General features: G+C 44.8%; 1 protein-coding gene and 1 long non-coding RNA gene across 4 annotated transcripts in view; one reads left to right on the top strand and one right to left on the bottom strand.

Annotated features, from left to right (window-relative positions):
• Window positions 1-8820: 8820 nt before the first annotated feature.
• Window positions 8821-26880, bottom strand: part of RFX3 (regulatory factor X3) — a 295133-nt gene continuing 277073 nt past the window's right edge. For all 3 annotated transcript variants that reach the window (XM_030294372.1, XM_030294370.1, XM_032595640.1), the window contains 2 exons: window positions 18005-18047; window positions 8821-14904 (listed from right to left, as the gene is read on the bottom strand). In XM_030294372.1, coding sequence (XP_030150232.1) covers window positions 14666-14904; window positions 18005-18047 — 282 coding nt within the window. In that variant the 3' untranslated portion in view covers window positions 8821-14665. The remainder of the gene's footprint in view (window positions 14905-18004; window positions 18048-26880) is intronic.
• On the top strand, window positions 23544-25862 carry LOC115500056. Its single transcript, XR_003964360.1, has 2 exons — window positions 23544-23870; window positions 25173-25862. It is a non-coding gene; the product is annotated as an uncharacterized LOC115500056 (long non-coding RNA).

Below are 26880 nucleotides of genomic sequence, written 5' to 3'. Positions count from 1 at the left end.
CTCTCTCTCTCTCTCTCTCTCTCTCTCTCTCTCTCAATAATAAATACACATTAAAAAAATATATATATATGGAAACATTCTAGTGCCAGAATACACAGTTGAATAAAAGCCAGAAGTTGAGCAGTGGGATCAAAAGGGAGGGCAGACAGTCAGTATGGACACCCCCAGGGGCCCCATCACTGAGAACCAGCAAGGTCAGGGACACCTAGAGGAGTGGGGTGGACAAGCCCTGGGAGAGTCCCTCTCTAGCTCTCTTCATGCGTATGACACTGCTGAGCAAAGCGCTTCTAGGCAAGAGTGTGACTGTCGCTGTTTCACTGGTCCTGAGCTGTGCGGCCTTTGGAATTCTGCAAATCATCCAGGACGGCCACACGGCATCCCAAGTTTAACCGTCCGGGATGGGGCATCGCGCAGTGAGAGCATACCTACCCAGCAGGTAAGCCATTCTATTTCTGCGGGGCAAACAGGGTGATTTCCTGCCCAAAACATCTGCTGATTTCAGGGCTTCCCCTGGACATAGTCTGTGGTCTTCGTTTGCTGTCGAGACAAGACATGACGCCGAGGCCTCCGATTTCTAAAGCTCGCCCGGGTGCTCGTCTCACACACAGCACCTGTCTGTGGATGCTAATGGTCTGCATAGCCATTCGGGCAAAGGGCAAAACCATTGGACCCCCCAGACCAGTGAGAAACACTTCCACCGCATAGGGACCGCTTGTAAATCTGGGAGGCTTTCCAAAATTTCCTGTCACAGACGGTATCCTTTGCCGTTAACTGACCAGGCACTCAGAGAGTTTTAAAAAAAGAAGATTCTTGGGATTGCTTTGTTCGCTCAGATCAAATAGATCTGATCAGCAAATAGATCCTTTAGTGATAAGATACAAGAAATCAGGTTGGCAGTATTCACTCGTGAGCACTGAAGCAGGAACGTTTCAGGGCTGCTGCTGGTTCAAGACATCATTAAATAATGGGGTTAAAAGTGTAGCTGCATTTGGGGTGCCTTTCGATACGAATGCGTAAGACATCATTAATTAAGAAGTCAAGTGCTTCCCAGGAGGTTTAGAAAACCGTTGGGGCGATTTGAGATTTTAAGTCACGATGCTCTGCTCACCAGTTGATCTAGACCCAGACTAGTTTTAACGGGTGTGTGTGTGTGTGTGTGTGTGTGTGTTTTCATCAGCTCTGTAAATTCTCTCAAACAAATGTGCAGATCACCACTACACGGATCAAGAAAGCAAATGTTGTTAGCCTCCAAAAGCCTTGGGCTTTTTCTCAATTGCAAATGTTTTCTCCTCTCCAAAGGTAAACAATGTATTACAATATGCTTCTTCCTGCTTTTGAACTTAAACAGAAAAAATGTAACATATTTTCCTCCATGTTTGGCTTCCCCCCCCCCCCCCCCGCATGTCATGTTTGTGAGGTTTACCGTGTTGTGGCTTATATTTGCTTTAATTTACTAACGCGTGGTTTTTCGTTATACGAGTAGCCTGTAATTTCCTTCTTCTTTCATTTGAAGGAAACGGGTTGTTTTCAGTTTGGTGAGATTATGAGTCATCTTTCGCAGCAGAGGACTTAAAAAAATTTTTTTTCATACTTTAAGGAACAGTCCCCTTAACAGACATAATGAGCTGTTCTGAGAATATGCAGGTATGTTTAATGGGCTACAATTAAAATGACAGAGTTGCAATAATATGGTAATGTAACTGCTTAGCATTGTATTTCCAATTCATATTCCATGGTTAATTTAAGAATAATTACTTGGGACATAATACCGAAGTGCCTATACAATTAATACAGCAATTGTTCAAGAACGCTCCTAATAATCAATTATCATTTTGCTGAGTAATCGTTTTGCCAGATTATTGGGGATATTTTCAAGTGTCCATTTCTCTGCCTGTAAAATGACAAGCGGTCCTAGGTCAAATGTAAATTGCTTTTGAGGGGCACCTGGGTGGCTCAGTCGGCTAAGCGTCCGACTTCGGCTCAGGTCGTGATCTCGCGGTTAGAGAGCTCAAGCCCCGCATGGGGCCCTGTGCTGACAGCTCAGAGCCTGGAGCCTGCTTCGGATTCTGCGTCTCCCTCTCTCTCTCTGCCCCTCCCCTGCTTACGCTCTGTCTCTCTCTCTCTCTCAAAAATAAATAAACATTAAATTGCTTTTGAGACAGGGAAACTGAAGGGACCCCAGGAGAGAAAAAGCTGTTTTCTTTTTTTTTGTTGCTTTTTCCTTTGCTTCTTACCCGGCTTCTATCCTTGCTAGGACCTGCACCCTGCCCCACCCGACAGGTGCCTCAGAATGCAGACAGTGTGGAACCTCCTTGTAAGGGACAAGGAATTCTCGAGAACAGATAACATCTAATGAAGGACCAGGTGAGAATGAAGGGAGGCCACGATCACAGGTGTATTCCAGACCACAGGTGCTGGACATCTTGACCCTGAGACTCCGGGTCAGGGAATAAGTGACTTATGATCGACACCTGGACCTTGTTGTTCTGACCGGTTCCTGGATGCCTGAGAGGACACGTCCGTCACACCACAACTGTCAGTAAAAACCCCAGACCCCGAATAAAGACAGAACCCTATCTTTTTCCCTTCCAAGTGTCCCAGATGCTGTGTTGCTTTTTATATATTTTCAATAAACTCTGCTCTCACCTCCTGATGGTTCACGTTCGATTCCCATCCTGCATGAAGCCAAGGACCCTCCAGGCTGAATCTGCGGGAGCCCCTCTGGGTCCTCTGACTCCAGACTCCACCTGCCTGCGTCCCTTTTACAACTTTTTTTTCCTCCAGTTAATTGTTTTCTAGCGATTGGATTCAGAGCTACTAAAGGAATTAGAAACTGGTTTAAGCATTCACAGTAGAGTTTCGCAAGGTGCTCCGAAACATTTTTGCCACGTATGAGCCCCCAAACTTGGCTTCTAGAAACACGTGTAGAGAATATATGTGTATGGGAAAATCAAAATAAATGCCCATGTTCAAGGTGCATCATTAAGAATTATTCGTAAGAGCGGAAACAATATCAACCTTAAATCGTATAATCATTAGGCATAACCTTACTACCGGTTTCTTAATTCATGCCACAAATATTTGTTGACGGAATGGCGTGCAAAGGGCCGAGCTCATGGGAATTCTGTAGTGATCCGGACCGAAAGGTCTCTGGGCTTCAGGGCCAAGATGGCAGCTGGGAAGAGTCTGAGCTCACCTCCCTCCCACAGACACAGGGGAACGCCAGCTCCTATGGAAGCTTCCCCTGGCAGGTCGGGGGGAACAAAACCCCTAAAGCCTGGCTGAGCAACTCCTACAGCTCCACCCGCCGAGAGGGACGCCACATGGAAGCCGGGAGGAGAGGCTGGGCCACGGCCTGGCCGTGAACCTCACCCCTGGCTCAGGGAGGAGCACCAGGCGGGAAGTGGAAACCCAGCCCTTGTCCCTGGGGAGCCAGGGGGTCATACCCCACATCGGGAACCCCGACTTTAACCACCTGCACCTAAGAGGTGAGCCCCCCCTCCCCCCGGATAGCTAAAACATTTGGAAACCCATACGGGGCTCGTGTCTTGGAGACCTGCTCCTTAAGGACTGGCCGGTGGACTTACCAGCCCGGGGCTCAGCGCAGCGGCCCCCCATCCCGTCCAGGCTTGGCGTGAGAAAGGCTCCTCTGCTTCTAGTAAAGCGTGTCGGCCTGCGGAGCCATCGGGTTGACCACGCACGTCTCAGGCCCGGGCGCTCTCTGCACCTGCAGCGACGGGACTGGAGGCCGCCATCTTTGTTTCTACCACGGTCGGTCGTGCGGTCCTTCTGCCAGCAGGTGCCGGCCTCACGCCCTCCCCCGGAGGGAGCTTTCTCTCTCGCGTCTGGTGCCTCAGCGCCTGAAGCCGCTGCCCAAGGGGTGATGCCCTTGATCCTGGCTCAGCAGGCCGGGAAGGGCTTGCATTCCTAGGTCTGTGGGACCTTGACGATCAGAGAGACAGTTCTTGGCAGCCGTCCCCCCTCCCCGTCCCCCAGGGCACTGCATGCGACAGCGGACTAACACACACCCCAGTCCTTTGGGGAGAGATGCTTGTCCAGGAGCTCTGGCCTGAGGGGCACGCCTCTGGTTTGGGACACTCCTTGGGGGCCCTGTGTGTGTGTGTGGGGGGGGGGGGCTGCAGCTGGCCACTGTCACCCAGGAGGGAGCCTGTACCCTTGCCTGGCAACCCTGAATTTTAAGGTTGCCACCAGGGCACCTCGAAGTGCCACGGATCTGGCGGCCAGCAGGGCAGAGGCTCAAGAGTCCCCCAGGACTGTAACCAGTGGAGAAAGACAGCCACCACCCCCAGGGCACACAAGAGAGGCAGGCATCGCATTAAAGACAGAGAGGCCCCTGAAATGATGAAGTTTGGGATTATCAAGGGAGACAGACATTAAGTAAATATCCTTCCAAATACGTAGTTAGTGTTAAAAGTGGTGAGTGCTCTACACACACACGGGTTCAACACCTTGAGTTTGGAGAGCTCTTTACATCTTTTGGATACAAGTCCTTTACCAGACGTATGCTTTGTAAATATTTTCTCCCAAGTCTGTGGCGTCAGGGGCTGTGAAGGGTCTGATGTTTTTTTCCCGCCGGCAAAGTAACATGTGAGCCTTCTAAGATGTCCAAGATATTAGCCTTCCCAGATTTCCACGATATCGGCAGGACACACAAGGCTCCGGGGTTGGAGAGAAAGGACTTTGGAGCCTCATATTTGCCTGTTTCCTTAGCTCCCAACCCTCTACCCCCAGGACCCAGGAGGGTTGTGGAAAGACCCGGGCAGGTACTGCCGCGCACACGGTGGGTTTGTGTTGCACCTGAGACCCCAGTCTTTTAAAGAGGGCTGGTAGCAAGGCCGCCCAAACTTTGCCCTGGAGAAGATACTCTTTATTACACTGTCAGGAAGCAAATGTGCCCTCTGCCCCGGAGGGAGCCTTTCTCGCTTTTTGCTAGATCTATCCTTTAAAACACAGTCCAGAACAAAAGTGGTTAATGCGTTTGCTCCAAACACATGCCGAAAAATGAGAGACCCGAGGAAAACCTCTTCCCCGGAATTATTTTTTTCACTCTCTTAAGCTGCATCTTTGGAAGAGCAGAAAATTTATTTTTGATAAAGTCTAATGTATCAGTTTGATTTTTGTATGCATCATCCTTGGAGTCATGGCTAAGATAGCCCTGCCTGACCCAAGATCTCAAAGAGTTTCCTGATGTTACCTTCTAAAAGGTTTATAGTTTTAGGTTTTATCTTTAGGTTTGTGGTCCTTTTGAGTTCATTTTTTGTATATGGTGTGATCAAACTTTTTTTTTTAAACCGATGGTATCTTTTTGAAAGATTCTCCGTCAGATTGCCTATGTACATTTGTCAGAACCCAGTGGTCCATAAATGTGTGGCTCCATTTCCACACTCAATATTCTTTTCCATTGATCTGTGTGCTAGAGCGTATTGATCGGCTTCAAGTCCGATATCGCACTATCTTGATGCGCATAGTGTATAAGAGCCTTGCGTTCGGGTATGGGTAGTTCTCCAACTTGGTTCTTCTTTTTCAAAGCTGTTTTAGCTTGTACTCCATCCTTTGCATTCCCATATGAATTATAAAATCAGCTTGTCATGGTCTATGAGAAGCTTGCTGGGATTCTGGTTAGATTGTGTTGACTCTATACATTAAACTGGGGAGAATTAACATCTCAGCAATATTGGGGTCTTCTGCTTCTTGAACACAGTGTATCTCTCATTTATTTAAGTCTTGAGTTCCCCTGAGAGATGTTTTGTAGTTTTTAGTGTACAGGTGTTTCACCTCTTCTATCAGATTTATTACTAATTATTCCATAGAGTTTCCATTTTCTTTCTTTCCCTCTTTTTTGCTTTCAACCTCTGGGAGCCCTTTTTCTTGTACACAGTAGAAGAGATCTGTTCTCTTTAAAAGAATCCTGGTTGACAACCTTTTCCTTTTAATTGCACTAACAGTGAACTCGTATGTACTTTAATCCCAAATATATTTTCGTTCGGACAACTTGGACACAGCTTCCCATCTGCCCAGGCACACGTGGGATACGTTTTAATCTTAGGGCCAGCAGGAAGCAATGAAAACCAGGTCTCATCAGGATTGGGAAGCTACGTCTAAGCTATGCGTAAGGTCCATCAGTCTAAGCGCTCGGACATCCAGTCCCTGTAAGGGGAAGCAGACTCCTCCTCCTGGTCCAGAGGTGGCTTCAGAAAGAAGCAGGCCAGAATCAGAGTGTCCTCCTCCTCCCTTCCCCTGATTTCAAATATCATCCTCTGCAATATGGCAGCCATGTTACTCATTTTGGTGTTCCATGGAAAATCATCTGTGCTTCAGCCAAATGATGAATGGCAAATTTCTACACACATTACTTTTAGACCATAATGGAAGGAAAATATTGGGTGGGTTGAATTGAATCCGCTAATGAAAACCAGTGATATTTCTCGGGCTGAGTTCAAGTCTTGAAATGTCCAAGTTCCAAAAGAGAAGGAAGAACTATTAAAAGACCTCTGGTGGGAAGAATATTGTAACCAAAGGACGTGCAGTAATTACAGGATATATTTGAAAGACCTCAGAGTTTTGAGAGAAACCAAGTACAAAAATAAGGCTAGAAACTGGGAACTCTACTTTTAGCACAAAAGTTCCCAATATTTCACAAGTGTTTATGCAACACAAAAAGGCCCAAAGGGGTCAGATCCATTTTCTTCCTAGCGTAGTAGTGTCTCTCACACGGGCTACAATTCTGTCTGCCTTTCTCTCATGTGCTTATTAAGTAATGTCATTTGGTACATTTCTGTGTTACTGGATTAAATGTCCATATCAGAATGATTTTCGTGCTTCTGTGGGCTAAGATGTCAATATTTTTGGTTTAGAAGTAACTTTGTACTATGACTTGAAAACATCACGCTGATTTCCCAAAGAGTGTTTTGTGTCTTGCATTTCTTTCTCTCTTTTCCTTTTTTTTTTTTTTTTGACAGAGAGAGAGAAAGGAAGAAAGGCAGGGAAAGAAAGAGGATGAGAGAATCTTAAGCAGGCTCCATGCTGAGGCTCCGTGCGGAGCTCGATCTTATGACCCTGGGATCATGACCTGAGAGCTGAATTCAAGAGTCAGATGCTCAACTGACTGAGCCCCTCGGGCGCCCCTTGCCTGTCTATCTTTAAAAAAAAAAAAATCAAAACAAATTGGGCATTTCATATTCCAGGAGGGGGCCCTATCCACACACACGCTCTGGTTAAAAAAATGTTTGCAAGGGGAGAAAAAAATGTTTTAAACTTGAGTGTGGTGGCAGTTACATGCCTGTCTCTGTCAAAACTCACAGTAATGTACCCTAAAAAGAATAAATTCTTTCTGTATGTAACCGTGTAATCCAAAGGAGAACAAAATGGGGGTAGGGCATCTTTTTAAGCGTGTTAAGATGCATTTTGATAAGCTTTTTCAATCTAAGCAAGGAACTTGGGTGCCAAATATCAATGTGAAGTGACAGAAAACAAACACATTATGAACATCCAAAAATCTGGACTTACAATGGAAATGTTGACAGCTTCTGAAATTAAATGGCACTCAATCACTAATTTTCTTTGAGGGTAAGATTTGTACCCTGCTGGGCTTATAATTCTGTTTTCTCTTTTTGCGCTGTTCATGTGTAAATATTGCTAATTTCATTTGACACAAAAACGGCAAACAACTTAATTTTGTTTCTAAGCTAGTCGATGACACAGAGGCTACCTTCTAGACGAGGCAGGCAAGCTTCGTGGCAATCGTTTGCGGGCGGGGTGGGGGTGGAGGGGTGGAAATCAAGGCATTTCAAATGTATTTGTAACAAGGAAACAAATTTATTGATTTTAAAAGACAAGACACCATTTTGTTTTGAAAAACACAAGAAAGCTAGCCTGAGTTCAAGTCTGAAATATTCAGAAAAATCCTACTAATATCTTTAGTATGTTCCAGTCATTTGTTTAAACAACACACTAAAAGTTAATATATATTTTTATAATTATAAAAGTTCCCCAGTTATTGTACAGTACACAATACAAATCGCCCACAAACTATTATTTAGCTCCTGCCAATTTTGAGAGGACATGATATACTAAGAGATTTAGCATTTCTCACAAAAATCACATCAGGAAATACGTATTTACAAAATCAAATACATTATACAAAAAACCATCACATGTTATTCGGTAAAGATGTTTTTAAATAATTAAAAAGTTTATTCAACTGTAGTCCAAAAACTGGAAAAGAACATTACATTATCTCACACATACAATCTCTACAAAAGTTGCTTACCTCATTTACATAATATATTCAGTCGATTGTAAAATAAATGTTCAAATATCTCCTAGTGTTACTATGTTTCTGTGCTTGTGGGACTGAATAATGTAATCTGCCACTTACTAAGTGAAGTTTAAATGATGGCACTTAAAAAAAATACAGTATTTTAAAAAAAAACACAATGAAAGAAGTTTTACCTAGAAGGTACGAAAGCCCTGAGTGATAGTAGAATTACTGATTGGTAAGCACTACAATTAACCTAATTAAAAGTTTACCACCCCAGGCACAAATTTCCAAGTTTTCTCAAGGCACTCACAACGCGTTGGTCACCACCATAGGGTCCCAATTGATGATGGAGATGAGTAGAGAAAAAAATTTGCTTTGGTACAAAAGATACTTTTCAAATGAATAAAATTCAATACCTCCTTTATTGGGTCATTTAAAATTGTGTTTAGCAGGTTAAAACAAGGCAATCGTTCGTTCAAAACTATTAATTCGTTGAAGGAAAAATTTACTCAGTTATCAACAGTCAGTGGGAGTTTTTGTTTTTTTCCTTCCTCCCCCGGAATCAAAATTCTTCTGACAGTGATTTGTCGTTCTCATTATTGAGCCTACGCAACAATTCTTACCAAAGATTTCATTACTCAGGGCTTCCAATCCCAACATCGTAATTTATTTAAAAAACAAAGGAAAGAAGGGAGGGGGTGAAAAGAATCAAACACCAGAACCAAGTAAGAGACAAAACACAGTTCTGAAAATAAGACGGATTACCGATTACTCCAAACAAAGGAAAAAAAGAAATCCTAGGCAGTCACTTTGTAAGTGGCTTTTACTATTTAAGTAAAATTGGTAAACTAAACTCAGGTCTACTGGCACATAAAATCACTAGCAGCAATGATCAGAGCATGCAAACTGAGAAGCATTTACAGTAAATCATCATGAAGAATCCAAAAGAAGAGAGTTAAATTAAAACCCTTTGAGTATTGCATGTTAACACATGAGTAATTTGCATGGTTTGACTTCCTACGCCGTCTAAAAAAAGCAATGTTCACGGCAGACTTGCACTAAGCTACGGATGTCCCTTCACCAGACATCGGAATAGGTCACACTCTGCCGTGCGCCCGGCCGGGGCAGCCGCGCACATCTGCAGACGACACTGCTCTCAGGCTCCGTCGCGCAGGGGACAAGGGGGGACCGAGTGCACGCAGAGTGGCCCGTGAACGAGGTCGGCAACTCTAGAGGCGGACTGGCATTTACAGATCTCGGAAGCAGTCGCCACGGCCCCTCCCGACAGAGGAGCTGAAAATCAAGTGCTTCGCTCTCCATTCTATCTATGTCTACTGTTTTTGACAAAGTGTTAAAGGTTTTGGAGCACAGATAAAGATAGGCCCTGTGTGAAAGTCCCAAATGCTGTTTTATGAGAGCTCTAACTCCAAATAGCTTACCTGCCCCCGAAGAGTTCAGTTTTGCTTCACCCACTCGAACTCATTTCTTCCTAAGGCTTCGCTTAACAATTGTACTTCCTAAAGCTAAATTAACGCGATCTTTTTGTTTTGTTTTGGGAAAGAAAAAAACAAAAAAGGAAAGAAATGTAACCCTTTCTTTATCATACCTTTTAAAGGCAATCTAGGTACTTTCGATGTGCAGAGATCAGTTAGGACATAGGTCTACAGGCCCATGTATCTGTTCTCCTTTTCTAGAGTCATGATGTGATGCTAGAAAAGTTGATTTTTTTTTTTTTTTTCTGTAAACAGTACACTTACTTAGATGGCAGTGAATATTTGGGAATAAATATATCAAGCCCTCTTGAAGAAGAAAATTAAGAGTTGTATATAAAATGCAAGTGTTCAGCATGGAAACACTTTCTCTTCCTCCCCCTCCCCCCCTTTAAAAAAACAGCATAATTAGACATTTGGATATAGAGTATATTTTACCGGTCTAACTCTAAATAAATGATCTGAAAGGCTTTTGTCCCCCATTGTATATCTTACAATGCTCAAAGGGTTAATACAAGGCATTACATCAAAGGGGTTTTCTAATACTAGAACTAAGCACTGAATTAATGCTTCTATTCCAGTTTTTTTTTTTTTTAAATCACCAAACTTGCAGAAATACTAGGATTCCATTCATTGATTTGTTCTAACCATATACATGGAGGTTGATCTGATCGAGTGACAAGCCCAATTTTCATAGCACTGCATGTCAACCCCTCTCCCCCATGTTCTGCTGTGATTCATAGAGATCGTCAGTTCGGATTTCGATTTTTTTGCGAGTGGTTTTCTCACCAAGAATTTGGGGGAGAGAAGGTTATAACGAAGGTCAATTTGCTGTATATAACTACTGCCTCAAATCGTACAGGAAGGCGATTTGCCAAAGTTGTTTACTTTCTACTTGTGTCCGCCCAGGGAGGGCCAACATCACCGTGACACTCATTTTTTTTTCCCCCTTTTACACTAATGTCTCAAGCACAGCATCGTTTTAGACATCTCAAATATATCATCTGAAGAATTTTTTTCCAATTTGAAAATGCATCACGTTTAGCACTTCGAGAGAGTGCATTCATGTAAAAAGGTTCATGATTACAGTAATGAAACCGTAGTCATTCCCGGATGACTCTGACAGCGTTATTCCACGAGAAACGTGTTCATTTTTACTCACCCACTACAAATCAAAGGCAGTCAACGTTGCACGCGACTAATTTTAGGTATGCAGTGTTAAAACCATTTTCTCAAATTTGCTTTTGTTTTTTTAAAGTACACCATCTAAAGAGAGGTGCGTGAACCGTCCTATACAGTACAAGAAAAAGCACAAAAAGGAAAGCAGATTTCTGAAAAGGCAGTAAGACTTAACGTAGTCAGTCCAAACATGGTCTGGATGAGAATCCTGAAAAAGTGACCAGCCATTTGATATCCAAAGAAAAATTTTAAAGTTGGGCCCTGTGTTCCGAGGAGATGGTCCCCCCATTTCACCCCATTGTTCACTGGCTTCATGAAACGCAAATCTTCCCGGTATGGTTCTCAAAGTATGTGTGTGAAGGGCAAACCATACCCACGAGACGCAATCCTCTTATACGGAAGTATCTTTTCTAAAACTTAAAAACAGCCAACATGCCTTCCTTACGTTTTCGTCGCTGAAAGTGTAGCACTTGGTCTGTGTAGATAGTTTCCATGACTAGTGGTTTGATTACAACGTCAAGAAATGTCAAGAAGTCCTTAAAGTGTAGACTTGTCACTTGTCAATACATCTACTCTGAGAGTCTTAGTGTCACGGTTACGTAGAAAAGTCACAGTTTCAATGAATGAGAGAAAAGAAAATGAAATGTCAAATCAAAGCAATACTTGGGATCGTTCGACTCTCCTCAGACGTACAAAGGGTGAGGTCTGAGTTTTCTAATATACCTCACAAGGCCAAGTCAAGATTGGCTGAGATGTCTGTGTCTGACTAGGGGTGTGTCCTATCTTACTGTGGACGACAGATCGCCAGAAGTAGCAAAGAATGAAGACGCGCTTTTGTCTGTTGGTCAAAACTATCTGCCCTTGTCACAGATGAATGCTCCCGTGTTCACAAAGGAGCCCAGAACGTGTTTAGCGAGTCAGGCTGAAAAGTGAGAATGGTTCATGCAAACCACGAACACCTAGAAGAAATGTTGAATCCTGGAGGCTCCCCAATCCCTACCTTTCATCCATCGAACTTTGCCCATTATGATCAGATCCCTCTAATGATACAAACATACCCAACGTTAAACAGTGATAATAGATACATTTAAAATCGTCCAAGAAACAAGACGAAAGCAGCAAAAACGTTTGGTCCGATACAGATGGAACACAGTTCTGGGGCTGGTGGGCGGGGGAGAGGAAAGCGAAGAAGCGTCTCAGAAAGGAGAGGTGAAGTGAGGGGGGTTCTTTTTCGTCTTGTGGTTCGAACTAATTCCACCTGTAAACGTTCCCCAACGCACGAGGAGCTAGACGTGCGGGGTTTTCGTGGTGAAGGTGTTCTGTGTGTTTGCCTTTTTTGTGCGTGTGATGGTACCAACCCATCACCTCTTTTGGGGAGAAGAATGAGGGGGAGGGCCACTCAAGTGATACTTGGGTGAGGTGATGGTCGAATGCTCGTGAAGACTTTCCAAAGAGATGCGTGAGTTGAGTCATACAAAATTACATCTGAAACGTTTCAAGCTGACTTCAGAAACTCTGTTGATCTTTGTTACGTGAATAGTGTGAGGCAATCGGGCCACCGGAGGGAAAACACACCGCGTGGTACCCGATGAGCCATTTGGTATTTTTCACTTTACAGACTGGCTCATCCCCCTCTTTCCAAGCCCTCTCGCCCACCCCAGGAAAACCGGAAAGACAAACATCTTGAGTTTGAGACAGGCCTCATTAACAATCTGTAAATCATGTGTGCTTTCCCTTTTTTTGGGGGGGGGGGGGCTTTATGTGTTTATGTATTATTTTTGCTGATCAGCTTTCTAAAAACGATTAAAATGAATGGCTGTGCCTGTTTTTGTTTTTTGTGTGTGTGGCGGTTGTTAATAACTCGAGTGTTTAAAAGAACCTTGGCTTTCACGTAAATTAACATAAGGATGGATGGGGGGTGGGTCCCGTCTAGGACCTCACCTGACTTTGCAGCTGACTCCCGCCCGCGGGCACGTGTGTATGCCGTGGACACACAGACACCAAGAGGCAGACACAAACATTTAGACTGACAAGATGCACTTCGATAAGTCCCTGCTTATTTCGTCAACTTTCTTACATGAGAACTAGATACAAACGGTCTGAAACACATGTGATGGTACGTGACAAGTTGGTAATTAAAAACCAGTCCGCTGTTCCATGCCCTTAAGCAATCTGATGGGTAATCGAGTCATAGTCAGCTCTACGAACAAAAAGTACGTCCGCGGTCACTCCAAGAGGGGAATTGAGTTTTCGTCTTTTTGCTTTGCTTTGTTCGCCCTACATTTCCTTTGAAGAGCGCGTAACCTGTCCTCACTTCGGGAATCGGAAAGGGACAGGCACACCTTGTCAAATGGATTGCGGAGGAATTCACATGAACAAAATAAGCCTTACTAAAACCTTAACTTCAGTTCTGTTTTAAGGCACCATGTAATAGCCGAGGTACGATGATCCCTGATGTACATTCTTCAATGGCACTGGTCCATCCAGCCACCTATCCAAATCCTACAGAAATGGGGATAAAGCAACAGTGTGGTGAGCCAGCTATACTGCCCCTCAGGTTGTGTTTACAATTTAAAATCCACACCCTTTAGAAACCAGGAAATAGATTTGAAGGAAATAACGATATGCAGGTTGCTACATTCCTTGCGTTCTATAAATTTTCTTTTATAATAGCAGCAGAGGGAACTACTATTAGGAAAAAGACCTGGAATAAAAGAAAGTCATCCAAATGGAATGGTTTCCTGTATGTCCAGTTCAGCATAAGTAGCATGTACACTTAAAAACAAAACGAAACAAAACGAAACACAAAAAAAGTCAAGTCATTTTTTTTTTCAGCTTCAGTATCTAACTATAACAGCCCCGCTCAACAGCAGAATGCGTCTGTGCAGTGGTCCCAAATACAGAATCAGTAGTCTTTAAACAGAGGAATCGGTATGCAAATAACGGTTAAAATGCAATGTTTAACGGAAGCTTGCGTTAATAGGGTTTAATAATTATGTACACAAATTATGTACATATTAGCATAATCTCTTGCAGGTCTGTCATTTACTCTGAACAGATAAATGCACTAGCTCCAGGTTTTTTCTCCGGAGAAAAACAGATGACCTTCCCAACCCTCTAGCGCCATGATAAAAATGCTCTGTATTCTCTCTCCGTACCAAAGAGTTACCGAAATCGTGTCTTGTGGTTCCGTCCAATGAAAAGCACCTTTCAAAAGCAAATTCAATGCATCTGCTGCCAAATGGGCATGCCTCCAGTGTAAATCAAAGGAATTCATTTCTTTTGATATTTCACAGAAGTGCATCTAATTAAAAACTCACACGTGAAATCATACACCAAGACTAACAATCAACAATCAAATATTTTAAGCTACAAAAAAATGTAAATCACTTTTTAATTATAAGAAAACGAACACATTGGCATTAAGTGTGGTAAAAATCCTTCTTGACACCTGAAACTAAAGGGAAAAAAAAGAACAACTTATTATTAAGAGGCAAATGATTTTTTTTTTACGTTAAAAAAAACAACAACAACAACAACAAAAAAAACACCTGGCAAAATACATACATCCATTCCATTTCACAACTCCAAAAAGGTAATGTTCAGCACAGATAGAATTTGACAACAGTCGACCTTCAGGCTTATTAAAATTTCACCTTAAGCCCAATATATCAACAGGGGTAACGTTAGCTGGAAAAATACGCTTTAATATTCTTTAGACCGCAGTGTAGGTATTTCCTGTGGCGCTGCACTGTCTGATAGTCTGACTACTTGTGACGATGTGCTCGCTGTGAATTGGATTCAGGAGACTGGGCTGCACGCCGCTCTCGAGAACGGGCTGCATACAACCCACTTGAAACGCCTGGTTCAGCTCGGTTTTCTCCCTTTTGGCTTGGGGCTCCGAAGAGTCGTCCAGTTCTTCGTCCATTTCACTTTCCACTTCGCTGCCTTCATCTGCACAAACAACACCAAGACCGTTACCGGAAGACAAACCTGGAAACAGCAATCAACACGGGCTTTGGAAATTCCTCCACGGCACGTGAAGAGAGCAACTGGTGGGCGATTCTCAGGGGACGGGGCCCGTGGGTTTGCGGCCAGCGGATTTCATTTGTATCCACGCTCTCTTAGGGCATCCACTGTTCTTTCACACACAGCAGAAGTAACTTACTTTTGGCTGGTTTGTGGTTGGTACCTTTAAGAGTTCTTTCAGGAAGACCTCCAGGATTTCCTGAAGTCTTTGTGCTAAGTAGTTGGCCTCATCTGAGCGACCCTAAAGTAGTCACTTCGGTACACTGTGCTGGCTTTGGGGGAATCTATCCAGCTGAGAAATGCTAACTGAAGAAAGGTCGGAAGGCACAACACTCTCAGTCTCCTCTGAAATCTACACTAGGGGTAAATTTCATCTGGGTGCATGTGAATGTAGGTGAGACCTCTGCTGATTTGCAAAAGAATATAATGACTGGGGCGCCCGGGTGGCTCAGTGGGTTGAATGTCCAACTCTTGATTTTGGCCAAGGTCATGATCACAGTCATGAGATCGAGCCCCTTGTCAGGCATGGAGCCCGCTTGGGATTCTCTATTCTCTCTCTCTCTCTCTCTCCCTCTGCCCTTCCCTGGCTCGTGCACATGCGCGCTCTCTCTCTCTCCAAAAAATTAAAATGAAAAAAAAAATATATATATATATATAAAAGACTGAGATGAGATTTACTGACTAGACAGGACGTAACGCATCGTTAAGAGGTGAACACAGAAGTGCTCTTAGATGAGACCCGGGTTGTCTTGGTTCGTCTACTTTATCCCGCTCTCTTTGTGCCTCTGGGAAATGGATTCGATAATAACAGAATTTGTCAGAACAAGCACCTTCAAAGGGCTAGTGGGCTGCAGGGAAAGGGATGCATTTGGTAGACAGTTGCTTCCTGAAGAGGGTATCATTGAAACACATTTGTACGACACATTTGCGTTTTGGTTTTGTATTTGCTTATATATAAACAAACAAAAAAAATATCTCGAAGGATACTCACACTCAGTTCTTACTGGTCTCTCAGGGTTGTGACCATGAAGATTCACTTTTTATAGTTCCTACATCTCCGTATTATTTGAAATTTTTATATAGAGCTAGAATTACTTTTATTATCAGGGGAAAAAAAAATTGTGGAAAAAGGCCACAAAAACACTTGGAGATTTCACATTCGAAACCCAGGCCCCGACTCATGCCAGTGTGGCCAGATTCCAAGAAGCACGGGGTCCGGGGATGGATGGGACCACCGGGGCCACCCCAAGGTGAGGATAAATCACACTGCTTCCCGACTCCCTCTGCACCAACTTTTCTCTGCCTGAGAAATAGTATCGAGATAATAAAAGAGGCAGCACTGAAAGGAAAGAAGTCATTTTGAGCTGGTAGGGGAGAAAAGAGAGTGGAGAAGGCCCTTTCGTCGGCCACGTGGTGCACGGAACTGACGATGGGATAATGGCCTGAACTCCCCTAAGTCTCCGAGGCCATTTCTCTCTAGGCCCACTTGTGGGCGACGGGGTTCCCAGGGAAACGCTACAAGGCGGTCCACGAAAAGCAAGCCCTTTCTCCAATTGTGAGGGCAAATGGAGGCAATTCCGTAGCCATTCTCTACTCTTGTACAGACTCAAAGACATGTCCTAGAAACACCCTCAAGGTTACAGGAGTTTGGTGCACAGAAACTAACGTTAGGGACTACTGAAGTTCAGTGAGGACTTTGTCTCAGTTCAGCGCTTGACAGAGAAGGCTGGCGGCCATTTAGTGGCCAAGGAGGAACACCGTCCACGCTTCTGCACCGGCGACAAAGACGCTCGCGCGTGGGTCACAAGACCTGGCTCGGGGCATCCTCAGGGTTGCCTCAGGTCGGACACGGGTTTCAACTCCCGCCTGGGCGGAGGAGGCCCAGACCCACAAAGACCCTGGTGCAGAACGCTCCAGAGAAGAGTGCTGTCCTTCGCGTACGGATTCCCCGAGCCCCGCCTCTTGCCTCAGTTTCCCCACCAGCTCTGGCTCTGTCCTGGAAGGGCTATTGTTCAGTATCCCCCTGCCTGTGCATTTTGTCCTTGACTCCAGAACTCAGTTCCTGGAAACCTCAGGATACCTTCACTTTTCGTTTTTGTTTTATTGAAGAAAGTGCTGTGCTTATTTAGTAAACATCCTGCTGTGCTTATTTAGTAAACATTTTAGAGTTGTTTTTTTTTTTTTAAACTGAGCTAGTATATTTTTGAGAGAGGGCAAGCGCGTGCACAAGCAGGGGAGGGGTAGAGAGAAGGAGAGGCAGAATCCCAAGCAGGCTCCGAGCCATCAGCACAGAGCTGGATGCGGGGCTCGAACCCACCAACCGTGAGATCACGACCTGAGCCGAGATCAAGAGTCAGCCGCTTAACCAACTGAGCCCCCCAGGCGCCCCTGAGCTGGTATTTTTATTAGGATGGCTTTTGCTTGCATGGGCTCTATCTATCCTGACCTCATTTTCCCTGAGCCCTATTCCTTTTTTCTGTGTGGTCTGCAAGATCCCAAGTTTCTTCAGGAATACATAGCTGAGTTGCAATGTTGTCTCTGTTGAGTAGCAAAGGTGGTTTTAAAATCTAAAGACTACGCATCTGCACCCTCTCCTCTGCCCCACTACTGATCTCGCTTTTTACTGTAAACATCACTGCTGTCTCTGACTTGTTTTTTCCAGTGAAAAGAATGAACTGGTGAGAAGGGGCGGGCTGAGAAATCTTTTCTCCTGCTGAGTGGGCCTGGAATAAAATTTTATCACTTTTCGCCAGGACTCTGGCAACGGTCAGAAATAATTTCTCGCTACCTGTGCTGAACGGCAGGCCAAAGTCAAGACGAGTTTGTGACTGCATTTACATTCAATTCCGGCACTTAATATCCCCGACATAAAGAAGGTATAGAAATGGAGAAAGAAAGACCGCAGATTCCCAAAGACATGGCCGTCATATTCATCTAGGGTTGTGTGTCGTTTCCACACACACCACAGTTTTCTCTGAGAATTTCCCAGTCAAAAAAAGTCCTTGACATTATTTTCACTTCTTACCTTTATCCAGATTTCCAGGAGATACAGCATTTAAATCACCAAACTGCAAAACAATAGTCATGTGGGCAACAGTTATTAACAGGTAGAATAAAATAACCTTCTATCACTCTGAGGCAAAAACGCCACGGTAGGACTTTTTAAAACTGTAAACCAGTGACCATTTTGATCTCTAACTACACGGGTCACCTAATTTTCCAATCAAACTTGTTGAATCTGAACAGTTTTCAACTGTATCACAATTTAGCTGTCTGCCTTGGCCTCTTTGCAAAGGATGACAATTTCTCTCTGCCTTCTTTGCTTCGTTTTACTTTTCATTATTATTTCAACTGAGCAGTGAAGAAATAGGGGCCTGGCTGGCCTGCAGACGACGGATGTGGTGGGATAAATTTGGAAATTTGGTGACGGAGGGCAGATCAGCTCCACCCCCATGGGCAGTCCAAAAGTTCCCCGGGGAGGCGACATGACAGAAACTTGGTCCAGCTGCTTGGCTGAACTCTTTCTTTAAAGCTTTCATTAACAGAAATAAAAAGCATAGTGGGAACCCCAAAGTGTAAAGTGTTCATTTTTTAAAAAAAATCTCAGAGACTTCTCTTCTAACTTGATGTTTGATAGCACGGTCCCATCTTTAGAAAGAAAGGATGTGTCTGTTACCAATGCAACAAGAAAGACCTTAAAACAAAATGGCACCATTAATAACCTTCAGCTTAGATTTTATTTTCTGTCTTGGTTCGAAAGCTTAACGAAAGTAATAAAACTGACCTTATTTTGCAAACATACACACACATTTTTCCCCCTTAACCTACACGTGTATTACTCTTCATAGTAGCTATCGTGGGAGCGTTTACACTTATTCCGAGGTCCAAGGCTCTGGAATTCCTTTCACGATCGAGTTCAAGAGTTAGTTTATGCATCGTTCAAGAAAGCCCATCTTGTGATTTTACATCCAATTGTGACTGCAGATAACGCTCCAAATTGTAGTGATTGCCAGAGGTCCTGGGATGATTTCTGACTACTCACTAAAAAGCAAATTCACCTCTGTCACAATTCAGGATATTCAAAATAATATGTCGTGTTACTGTTATTCCTTAGCAGTTCAGAGATAGTTTAAAAAGAGGCATTCCACAGCATGTGGAGCTATGGCAGCATTATTGGCACAAACGTGTAGCCTTCCTAGGTGACTGCTTTGAAGGGGACAAGGGCCTCCTGGATCCATAACTCCGAGAATCTGTCTTTGGGAAAAGCGTCCCATTACTTTATGGTTACATCCCGTTGGGCAACAGATATAGAATGATCAACACCGAACTGTGGTTTGGGAGTTGTTCCTGATCACGTGGTAGTCTAAATAAAAATCACAGTTTAGATTATGTAAAATGTCTTGAATTAAAGAATCTAAGCAACAAAAACAAAATCAATGGGCCTCTTCATCTATTTTTGGTGTTATTTAAATATTTTAGAACTAAAAACAGAATGCCCAAAGCTGAAGGATCCTTTATAAGTTATTTCTAACTGATGCAACACAGTAAGGTTTATACATCTTTTAAATGAATGCTTAATGACACTTAAGATCCAATTCTGGAAATATGTTGCAGAGAGGAGTCTTAAACATACCTCTATAACCTCTAAAATGTGAATATTCCTCGGGGCACATGCAACAATAGCCAAATTGTGGAAAGAGCCCAAATGTCCATCAACTGATAAGTGGATAAAGAAGATGTGGTTTACATACACAATGGAATACTACCTGGCAACGAGAAAGAATGAAATCTGGCCATTTGTAGCAACGTGGATGGAACTGGAGGGTATTATGCTAAGTGAAATAAACCAGGCAGAAAAAGACAGGTATCATATGTTTCCACTCATATGTGGAACTTGAGAAACTTAACAGAAGACCATGGGGGAACGGAAGGGGGGAAAACAGTTTCAAACAGAGAAGGCGGCAAACCGTAAGAAACTCTTAATTTTTTTTTTATGTTTATTTATTTTTGAGAGAGAGACAGAGCACAAGTGGGGGAGGGACAGAGAGAGAGAGGGAGACACAGAATGTGAAGCAGGCTCCAGGCTCCGAGCTGTCAGTCCAGAGCCTGATGTGGGGCTCGAACCCGCGAACCACGAGATCGTGACCCAGGCTTAAGTCGGACACCCAACCGACTGAGCCATCCAGGCACCCCAAGAAACTCTTAAATACAGAGGATAAACTGAGGGCAGGAGAAGAGGGGGAAATGAGTGATGGGCACTGAGGAGGGCACTTGGTAGGGTGAGCCCTGGGTGTTGTATGTACGCGATGAATCATGGGAATTTACTCCCGAAGCCCAGAGCGCACAGCGTGCTCTGTGTGTTAGCTAACTTGACAATAAACTGTATTTAAAAATAAATAAGTAAACAGACGAATGAAATGTGAATATTCCATTTGTTTTCAAAAAAATCTCAAAAGGCTGCCTGACACTAAATTATTATTGCCATTAGTAATGAACAGTCTCACACAACGTGGCTGACACCAAACTCTGGCCGCATCTGGAATTTTTCTTCCGAGGAAACTGCTTTTTTTTTTTTTTTTTTTTAAATTTTTTTTTTTTAACGTTTATTTATTTTTGGGACAGAGAGAGACAGAGCATGAACGGGGGAGGGGCAGAGAGAGACGGAGACACAGAATCGGAAACAGGCTCCAGGCTCCGAGCCATCAGCCCAGAGCCTGACGCGGGGCTCGAACTCACGGACCGCGAGATCGTGACCTGGCTGAAGTCGGATGCTTAACCGACTGCGCCACCCAGGCGCCCCAAGGAAACTGCTTTTAAGTTGCTGTTGAGCTGGAAGCACAGCAACTTCCTTCATGTAAAGGTCTCCCTCGGAAAGTTTCTGCTTAGCCCGAGTGAATGCATTCGGTTATTCAGGATGCTAAAAATCACCACGCAACCAGTATTTCCACGACTGCTGTGGTCCTTCGTAAATAAACACGTGCCAACTAAATACTCTGGGCTTGTGCCCCTGCGGGGTGCTGAACACGGTACAAGTAATCTCAGGGACACCGATGGCGCCTCTCGTGTCTCTGGGATCAGTAACAAAGTCGCACGTGATGGCAAACGGAGAGAGTGGGTTCAAAATAAAAATCTGGTGAGGAGAGGTAGGATTTTGGTACCCGATACAGAAGAAGGGGAAGCTTTTTAACGTGCATTTCCCACGTGAGGAAAGAATTCACATGCGATTAAGGAAAAAAACCACGAGACAGGCCGCGATTTCCGGAATCGGTGCATTCACGCGTTAGTCAACGAACATTTACTGGAAGCTTCCTACGTGCTAAGCACTGTGCCAGCCAGTTCCAGTCTATCCCCTCTTTCTGGAGGTGAGGGTCAGAAGTTGTTTATATCAGGAAGGGCAGGTGGTTTAGTCAACGAAAGGAAGCAGCCTAGGACAGCTGAGATGGTTTTAGAAGCATGGGCATCTCAGAAAGGGAAGTCAGCGGTGGGGGGTTGGGGGTGGGCCGCAGGGTCAGGGCGGCTGGACGGCAGAACATGAACGATGATGGCAGAGAAGACCGGGAGTCGGCATAAGGAAGACAGCGTCACAGATGGGGGACAGATGACAGGCGCTGAGACTAGACCGGCACAAACCAGAAACAAAAGAGAAGGAAGACTCGGAAGGATCTGGATGAACAAAATGGAGGTTCGCCAGAAAAGTACGGAGGTTACCGTCAAGGTTTAGCTCCAGCAATTGGGAAAATGACGGAGCTTGCCAAGTTCCCTTGCTGCACAGGGCACTGGAGGGGCCACTGCCTGGCAAGGTGACATCTCAGAGCTTATAAAGTACTTTCACGGCTCCGTGTATGATAGGCTTTCTTTCAAATACCATGACCTCCATATCACTTCCTCAAGATGGTTTCCTCAGAGAGGCTTTTCCTGACAGGTCTATCTGAGCGTCTCCTTCCCTGTCGGGTTGAATCGCTTCCTCCCAAGCATCTACAACACCCAACACTTACATTTCTTCCTCTTCTAACATCTGACTTCCCAACCCGAGTGCCGGGGCCGTGAGGGCAGGGGCCTTGTTGTTTGTCCTCTGCGTAAATGGGTCCCAGGATCTACCTCGGCACCTGATAGATATCAAAGGTGGACTACATACCAAACGAATGAATTTGCTTCTTCAGTGCAGCCTCAGAGAAAACCGACGAATTTGGCAAGGTAGAGAGCTTAGGTTGAATCTTACCGCTATTAAAAACAAGGAACTGATTTGTAGAACGTTTGTAGGAAACGTGGCGGTGGGGGGTAGGAGACCACGTATTCTGACCCTCACTTTAGGAATGTGAGACATAGCGGGAGAGGGTAAAGGGGGAGGAGGGGGAGAAAAAGGGGGAGAGAGAGAGAGAAAAAAAGAGAGTGTGCACGATCCATACATGGAGGAAGGAAAATAAATTAAGGGGTTTAAAATGAGCTCTGGGGTTAGAAAGCATCTGGCCTTTGATGTACACAGGAAAAAAAATCCTGCCAGCAGAGTGAGAAATAGGGAAGGAGAAACCGAATAGAACACACAGGACGGATATCTAGTGTTTCAGGAAGAAAAGCCTCCTATCCCAGAAACCACCTCCTCCGGGTCCTGACAAGGGTCCTAATGACGCACGCCCTCCTGGACAAGAGTCGACTGACCACTGTGGTGGGAGGGCGAGACCACAACTTCATGAGGAGGCTGGTAATGGCTGGGAAGCATAAGTGGGCGACACACAGGCAGGACCCTTGAGGGAGGGCCCGGGTGCGACCCTGACTTGCGGCCCATCGGCTGAAGAGTGGTTCATCACGGGACCAGCGGGTCTGCCGCCTGTCCTGGGGCACGGGCACCATGACCGGAACCGGGCACAGCTCGGGAGACGCAGCCCACACGGGCCCCGAAGAGCCCACTACCCGTTAGATCCAGCAGCTGGCGACTTTCCAGAGGGAGGGGGGTAAGGCGTGTGTGCTAACACTTGGAAACTGAAGCAAGGCGGCGGAGGTCGGGGTGCAGACGGCCAACGGGCAGGAGCCCAGGCGGGGCCACAAAGCAGAGACTGGGGACAGGAGTCAGGGACAGAAGGAAAGCTTTGAGATGAGGACTTCACCCGTGGGAACACGTTCCCTGCTGGAAGAGTTTCCCCCCCATCCTGGGGAGAGAGGATTAGGGAGTCATCATAACCACATCCTCTTGGGCAGGCAGGTAAGCATCCCCTCTAGAAACCTCGTCTTCCTAGAAAATCCGTCGGTATGTCCAGACTTACAGGTAGACAGACACAATCACACACAAACATGTTCTATTCGCTCATTGAGATATCAGCCGTCCACGTCTATATCAGCTGTCCACGTCTAAAACCACCCTGTTGACTAAGCTACTACGCCCAAAAGAGCCTAACTGATTTTCTGGTGGCATCGGATTATGAAAATATAGGATCTAGAACAACGGGTGGCAAACTTTTTTTTCAGTGGAAGGTCAGACAGGAAGTACCTCAGGCTTTGTGGCTCTGTCGCAACTACTCAACTCTGCCACTCTAGGGCAAACACAGCCACAGACAATAGGTACGTGAAAGGGTGCGACTGTGTTCCAGTAAAACGCTAGTTACCAAAATGGACGATGGGCTGAGCCCTGGCTGGAAGAAGAGCCCATAAACCTCTTAAGGTCCCCAGTTTACAAACAGTGAAGGGAATGCAAGGTTTTATCTTTAAGGAAGGTGTGAAGACGTTGGTCACAGGAAGGATATGGAACCAGAAAGAGCTAGCACGGCTCAGGCACATGGGCATCAACAGGTCACAAGGAAAGAAAGTGAGGTCGACTCTTCAGGATGGAAGTCCGTCAAAGGACTAATTTTCCTCTTTTTTCTCTGGAGGCTAGCACGGAGAGACAGAGATGGACCAAGGTTGGTGTTTAATTGTGGGAATTAGTGGGGGAAAAGGGAATATGTCTGGGACATGAGAAAATATTACAGGGAAGGTTGCAAGGCAAGAGATGTGGGCAAAGGTGACACGTGTTAGTAGTTCAGATGGGGTGGGGGGAGTCTCCCTAATGGGAAGCTTGTCCCAATTTGGACAGTAGGTGAAGGTGTGAGGAGATAGTCTGACAACGTCACGTTCTCCACTGGTGAAAGCCAATGGAGACTAGGTCCCGGTGAGGACGATTTCCAGGGTGGAGTCATCAACGGAGAAATGACGTACATATGTTGAGGAGAGGAGGAAGTAAGAATAAATAATATACTGAAGGAAGAGCCTAGAACCCCTAAGTCATGACTGATTTCACTCAGAATATAGCTTTCTACGGTAGTAATTTCCTATGGCTGCTGTCACAAAATGCCACAAACTCAGTGGCTAAAACAACACAGGTTTATTATTTTCTAACGCGGGAGGTCAGAAGACCAAAATGGGTCTCCCTGAGCTGAAATCAAGCTGTTGGCTGCATTGTATTTATTTCTGCAGATTCTAAGGGAGAGGTGTTTTAGGGTTTTTTTCCCTCTTTTCCGGCTTCCTGAGGCTGCTTACAACCCGTGGCATGTGGTATGCCCCCCTTCCATTCTGAGAGCCAGCCACAGTTTATTTCTTTGGGGGGGTAGGGGAGGGGCAGAGAGAGGAGGAGAGAGAATCCCAAGCAGGCTCTGTGCTGTCAGCACGGAGACCGACAGGGCTCGAACTCACGAACGGTGAGATCATGACCTGAGCTGAAGTCACAAGTAGGACACTTAACCGACCGAACCACCCAGGCACCCCCGCCTGCCTTCCACTTTTAAGGGCCCTTTGTGATCACACTGGGCCCACCCAGATAATCCATGATAATCTCATTTTAACGTCAATTAATTAGTAACCTTAACTGCGTCTGTGACCTAACCTGTTCACAGGTCCCAGGGATTGGGATGCAGACATCTTTGGGTGCCCCTGATATTGCCTGCCATTCGTATCTAAGATATTTTGTAAAACCTGCCACATCTGCCTGAAAAGAAACCATTTACCTTTACTTCCCCCCCCCCCCATTATTAGGGGAAACACAGCCTCCGGGTTAAGCCGTTCAGAACACACTGATATTTTTCCTCGGTTCTGTCTTCTGTGGTCTTCACTGGGGGTGACGTGGGATAGTACGTGGCCACGAATTCGTCTTCTATGACAGATTTGTCACTGGGGGGGGGGCGCACGTGCTTCAGTTTTCATTGACAGACTTTGAATTTTATATACAGCTTCCTATCCGCCTGAAAGTTTTTACGGCACGCTGGCTGAAATCATACGTGCATGCAAAAAGTCTACCAGGACCCCAGAGAGCCCCCGTGTATCGGCACAACCTGATGGTTCTGCAGGGATCTATGCCGTATAGACCGGCAGCCAGATGCCAACGTGCTGGCAGGTGCTCAGCTGATGAAGGAAGTGACCACAGGGAGCATATGCAGCAGAACCCACAGTGAACTTTACCACGTGACCCTGGGCATGCCTGCTGACCTGGGGGCCAAGGTCATTAGCAGCTGATACGCCAAAGAGTTGAAAGTTTTCACTAGAAAAGACAGCTCATATGAGGGCCTCAGCTACTCACAGGGTCAGTCGCTACATAGATTCACAAAATCTATTCAGATAAAGTGATGCTTCGATCTCATCCCGCTCCCCAGTTCTGCCACAGCGGTAACCTTTGATACACGCGTGTAGGGAAGAAATTACGTACGCGTGTGTGTAAGTGTACATTTTTCCAGTTTCTGCCAATGAACTGCTTGCTCTAGGAAAGAAGATCTTTAAGCTGTCATAGGCACTAAGAATAGAGAACTGTAAAATTCTCTGAAGTGGTTTCTATCTCCTAGTTGGAATACGATGTCTGTTTGGAACTTACTTTTACCCTTTAACTTGAATAAATTACACAGAGATAGTAACTGTATATATAACACTTTCTCCCCATTTCACAAGACCTTTCATTCATTCCTACTAGTTCAAATTTGATACAACTCTAGCTATGATTGTCTAATTATGATTATACGTCTTCCCTAATATTGCCATTTTTTTTTCTAAATGACTTATTTCTACATTCTATTTGGTTGGCTCTGTTTTCCAAAGCATTGAATTACTTTGCCTCTGATTACCACTTTGGCTCCAACCCAAAGAATGCTGTTGGAGTCTTCATAATTCCACGAATCATTTGTCTCAACATTCAAATTTGTCTACAGGCTATTTTTCCCCTTGCAACATAATTTTATTAAAGCCTCCACATGCCTTTATATGATCTGTTTCATGAATTTCAGCTTCTAAGCTTATCTTTATATGGTCGAAACCATGAAGGTCTAATGGTGTACATGATCAGCATAGAATCAATACTGAAAAATCTGCCCTGGAGTCGAAGACAATCAAAATACAGTCTCTCTGAGTAATACACATAGCTTCAGATCTACGTATGTATGCACGTATGTATGTATGTATCTATCAATGACCTATCTATCTATCTATCCTTGTGGAAAGGAAATGGAACTAGAAAAAAATTAGGTACCTAACATGTGCCAATCTGCCCCCCCGACCATCCACTCCATCCATCTACCTACCCCTACTTACCTGTGCCTAACTGCATACCCATCTAATTTTATCCTCACAACAGGCTTGGGAAGAAATTCCTCATGCTTATTTTGTTGATGAGAAAACTAAGACTAAAGCAAAGGATATACCTTGCCCAGGTTGCAAAGGCATTAAATGGAAAACAGGCAGCAGCATGGTAGAGAAGAACAACATGGGGTCTAGAGCCAGCCTGACCCGGCTTTGAATCACAAGTCTACCACTATCAGCTATGGGATTCCAGACATGTTACTCTTTGATCCTTAGATTTCCTTTTTGTGAAACAGACAGGGTCTACTGTCTTCAAACTCAACTTTCCAATACTAGTGACAAAGTCTCAGAATTCCATGCAACCGTAAGGCTATA

This window comes from Lynx canadensis, chromosome D4 (genome assembly GCF_007474595.2).
Source record: "Lynx canadensis isolate LIC74 chromosome D4, mLynCan4.pri.v2, whole genome shotgun sequence".
Classification (NCBI taxonomy): domain Eukaryota; kingdom Metazoa; phylum Chordata; class Mammalia; order Carnivora; family Felidae; genus Lynx; species Lynx canadensis.
Note: the sequence above shows the minus strand (reverse complement) of the source record. Positions and strands in the feature narration are given on the sequence as shown.